At 44.6% G+C, this 4517-nt stretch overlaps 1 protein-coding gene across 1 annotated transcript in view; it reads right to left on the reverse strand.

Annotated features, from left to right (window-relative positions):
* Positions 1-1097: 1097 nt before the first annotated feature.
* Positions 1098-4517, reverse strand: part of LOC112551292 (killer cell lectin-like receptor subfamily B member 1B allele A) — a 6910-nt gene continuing 3490 nt past the window's right edge. Inside the window, exons 4-5 of the mRNA XM_025211461.1 lie at positions 3425-3534; positions 1098-1248 (exon numbers count right to left, since the gene is read on the reverse strand). Of these exons, the coding sequence (XP_025067246.1) occupies positions 1098-1248; positions 3425-3534 (261 nt within the window). The remainder of the gene's footprint in view (positions 1249-3424; positions 3535-4517) is intronic.

The raw sequence follows: 4517 nt of genomic DNA on the forward strand, positions 1-4517 counted from the left end.
CCAGTCTGATGCCCCCCTGCTTGTCAGCTCCACCTGCTGCACTCTCTGGCTTTGCTTATCTTGTGTCTCTTGCCTCCTGTGCCTTTGATGTAAAAATGATGAGCTTGGGAGGCTGCCTCCAGAGACCAGAGTAGCTTCCTTTGATGACTTCCCTCTCAGCACAGTCCTCGGAGCTTCTCTGTCCCCAAGTTCATCCTTTGGGCTCTACTCATGGCCTTACAGGCTCTAACTGGGGCCTTCTGGTCCTAACTATTGCTTAGGGGCCCTAATTGTGGCCTCCATCCTCCCCATAGCCACACCCATACCTCATAGGTCTTACTCTAAATTAATTCCCTGAGTTAAGGCATTTGTACACATGCTTGCACCGCAGCACCAGGCACTTTTAAAAGTGCCTGGCACTACAGTGCATACATTTTTATGAATGATGAAATGCATGTCAGTGGTGAGAAAATGATAGTGGTATACTTTTGAACTAAAACACACTGGACTAACACAAATTGAAAAAGACTTGAACATTGGAGGTCCCAGCTGGACTGGAATGGGCGGAGGAATCAATTAACAGGAAGTCAGTATAGAAGCTACAAAGGACCTGAGGCAGGTGGATAGATTAGGAGTAAATAGAGAGCAGGTTCCTGGATGAGGGAGGAAATCATGATAAATGGAGGAAGCAGAGGTGACCGGGAGCTAAAATCCTAATGCACAGGTGATTCTGCATTGTCTTGGGAAAGAACTTGCCTCTCTAGGGTGACAGTGGGTATCTCCTGGCAGGCCTAGCTGAGGCAGAGGGTGTCCAGGACTGGCTGCAGATTTCCTGATGGAAGGCGACACTGGAGATGACCCTCAGTCCCTGAAGAGCAGCCTGTGTCCAGATAGGCTTATGCTCTGTCTCTTGCACATTGAACACGCTGTTAGGAGTTCAGTTTTCTAGGTGGGCTCATTCCAAGGCATAAGGGAGGATTCCATATTCTAGCTTAATTAGTCCTTTGGCTTCAGACCTCATGCTGGGTCCTATTTGCTACATTTGTGTCTGGGCCTGGGGTAAACCCAGCTCCTTACTCCATCTTTGCAGAGGTTTCACTAGGACCAGGGAGGGGTTGTCAGTCCAGCAGATCCACCTTCACAGCTGGGAACTCCTTGGTGGCTTTCTCACAGATCCACTTGTTGGGGTTGAAACAGCTCTCAGACATAACCTCATCTGCACCACAGACAACACAGTTGTGATTGTCACTGCCACCTGCAACCTGAAACCTAATGGAAGACAACATCAGAGAAGCAGGTTTTACATCAAAGATGTTTGCCATCATTTGACTAAGTACTTTTTAAAAACTATTTGTCCAGGTCTGAGTGACATAAATGTTAATAAATGCAAGGAGAACCCTTCATTCTGTAGACGGATGAATAAAAATCCCTTCTACTCTCAGTTATTCAGGTTTTGCTGCTTTGATATTTGAGATCATAATTCTACTGATTCTCCCATTGTCCATGAAATCTCTCAGTGAGTGAAGAAGGAAGACAAAAATCAGGAAAAAAATGTCATCAAAACAAAGGAAAAATCATACAGACTGCTGCTATGTACCACAGTTAAATGATGGGAAGTTGCAGGGTTCTGTTGCACTTCTCACTAATCCTGGATGTTGTCAGGATTTAAAAACACATCCTTTCACTACCAGTGTGTTATAAAATGTTGTCCTTTCTTTCCAGATGACAGCCTGGCCACAGTTTTCTAAGGACTGATTGTCAGAGCCTGGGCCCCAAAAAGGCAGAACCCAGGACATCCCCATCCCCTAGGGACTAGGCAATTCATCTCCATGGAAGGCACTCAGCCAGATTTCGAAACCAATGTAAGGTGGTTCATGTCCAGGCCTTGCCTACAGCTATGCTCACACCACAGGCTAGAGGGTAATGCGGAGATATGTGACCTAACTCTGAATAATAATATGGGTATTTGATGCAGTTTAGCCCTAACAACAAAGGGCTCAGCCTGGGCTAACATGCCCTGCTGCTAGACTTGCAATACCCAAGCTTGCTCTTCAAAAACTAGCTTGAATGTGCCTTCCCTTCCCTGCAATGTACACATACCCTATATACCTTGAAAAGTTTGGCCTTCAGGCACTGCCATGATGGGTAACAATGAAGAACTGATGAAGGGTTCCTCAGAACAAATCTATTACTTGGGTATTCTCAATGGACCCTAATCATTATTTATTTTATTGTTATTTATTCATTAGATTTATATGCCACCCTTCACAAAAAAAGGCTCAGGGTAGCTTACAGTACACAACAAACAACAACAATTATAGAAACAGAAAATAAAATATTGAAGAATAAGGTGCCACAAAAAACTTCTCCCACTAAATGACCCTCCAAAATTCAAAACCAGCCCACTCCACCTCACTCTCTTCTGCTCTCTTCTTCTGACCAAGGAGAGCTCCTCCCCAATGTTTGCTTCCCAATCCACATTCAAAATCTCTATAAAATAAAACATCACTTCCCTTCACCTGTATTCCCTCCCATCTCTGCTTATTCCCACTCTTACTCCCAGTCCCTTGACTCACATGCAGGGAATCACATTGTTCATTCAAGCTGCAGCAAGGGAAGTTTAGGTTAGATATTAGGAAGAAAAATTCTCACTAGAAGGGTAGCAAAACACTGGAACAGGTTACCCAGAGAGGTGGTGGACTGTCCATCCTTGGCGGTTTTTAAGACTCAGCTAGACAAAGCCCTGGCTGGGGTGATCTAGTTGGGGATAGTCCTGCTTTGGGCAGGGGGTTGGACTAGATGACTTCGTGGTCCCTTCCAACCCTCATTTTCTATGAATCTATGATTCTATGAATCCTCCTACCCCTTACTGTCCCTCACCAGCTGAACCTCCCCCTCTCAAAGCGGGGCTGTGACTCTCTTCCAAACACACTCATTTTCTTCTTCCCCACAAGGAAATACATTGTTCATTAAAAAATACCAGCAAACACTCCTTACCCTGTCTCTCCCCAGTGAAGGGCAAATGGCAAAGTGGTCACTTGGCTAAGAAAGTGCACTTAAAATGGATGTGATGACACAGATTGTTATACAGAAGATGTTTTCTCTCTGGAACTCAGTACTCACAGTATTATTTCATAGGCATCTGTAGTTCAACACCTTCTTTCAGGGCACAGAGGAAACACTCTTGGGGATGGGCTTGGGGGTGGGGTGTCTCTCTATGCTTAGACCCCTGATCCAGCTATGAAATGCTGAACATGGAATTTCACTAAGGGGGACATTCACCTTCCCCAAAAGCATCAGGAACTGGATTCTACCACGAGCCAGGTGCCAAATTAGACAGTGTAATGATCTCATTAGGCACAGCAAGGACAATATATTAATGACAGAATTCTTATTTGATCCATGCGGTTTTAAAGGTGTCATAAAAAGGAATCATTAAACGTACTTCTCTGGCGGCAAACCAGCACCAGCCACCCACAGCCACTTGTCCGCCACCTTACTGAGTCCCAGCCAAAAATAGCCTTTCTCCATCTTCATCCTGTTCATAATAAAGGTCTGGAAAAAACATGACAGACATCAGAGCATAAGATGGGACCTGGCATGCTAACAAAGGCAAGTGAAGAAGTGTGTGGTCCTGGGTCTTGATGCCTTTGCAAGAAGTAATCCTATTAATGTGCATTTCCCTGGCACCTTCCATCCTAAAGTATTTATGAGCATCCATTTAGTATTATCTTCATTTTACAGATTGGAAAACAGGTAGAAAGAATGACGTTCACTGACCACAAAAGGCCAGCACCAGCCCAGGTAGCACTGAAATGCCATGATGGGCTATATAGAATTGTTTCTGGTTCACCACCTAAAGATAGATTTCGCTCCAAGAACTGAAGTGATTTCACAAAGTCGCACAAGTTTGTGTGAAGACTAGAAATAGAATCTCCTGCCTGTAAGACCTACGTGCTACGTGTCTCTTCTCTCTGGGAACATATATACTAGGTATAATGTTCATTCATGGTATTAATAGTTTTTTGGGGAAATGATGGTGATTCTGTATCTTAGGACCTTTAAGGAAAAGGAATAGATAGAACAACAGTGAACGTGGACAGTGTTGTAGGGAACAACCCTGAACTGCTTGGGGACTGGTAGGATAGAGGCTGTGATCTAGTGTGGTCCACTACAGCAGGGTTTTCTGGGGTTTTATGCCATGAAACATGTAGGAAAGTACTCTGCTTTACTAATGACCTTTGCCCTCAGACACAAGAGGAGTCGCTTCAAATGGGTTCAGGTTGGCAGCTGAACGGATGTGGTGCCTCGTTAGAATAAACGCACTGCAACCATTCCTGTGAAAGGGTGAGATGGACAGACTAACATGCCCTTTGAAGCCCTCCAAATGGCAGAAGTGATCCCAAAATGTCCCTCAAGGAAGCAGATACTATTTAGAAGTGCTTCAAAATGAAACATTTCAGGTTACATATGCACACACTACAGACCATGAAAGGAGACCCCAAAGTCCTCCAGCATCCCACAGTGCTTCACTCTTT

This window comes from Alligator sinensis, unplaced genomic scaffold (assembly GCF_000455745.1).
Source record: "Alligator sinensis unplaced genomic scaffold, ASM45574v1 scaffold148_1, whole genome shotgun sequence".
In the NCBI taxonomy this organism is placed as follows: Eukaryota; Metazoa; Chordata; order Crocodylia; family Alligatoridae; genus Alligator; species Alligator sinensis.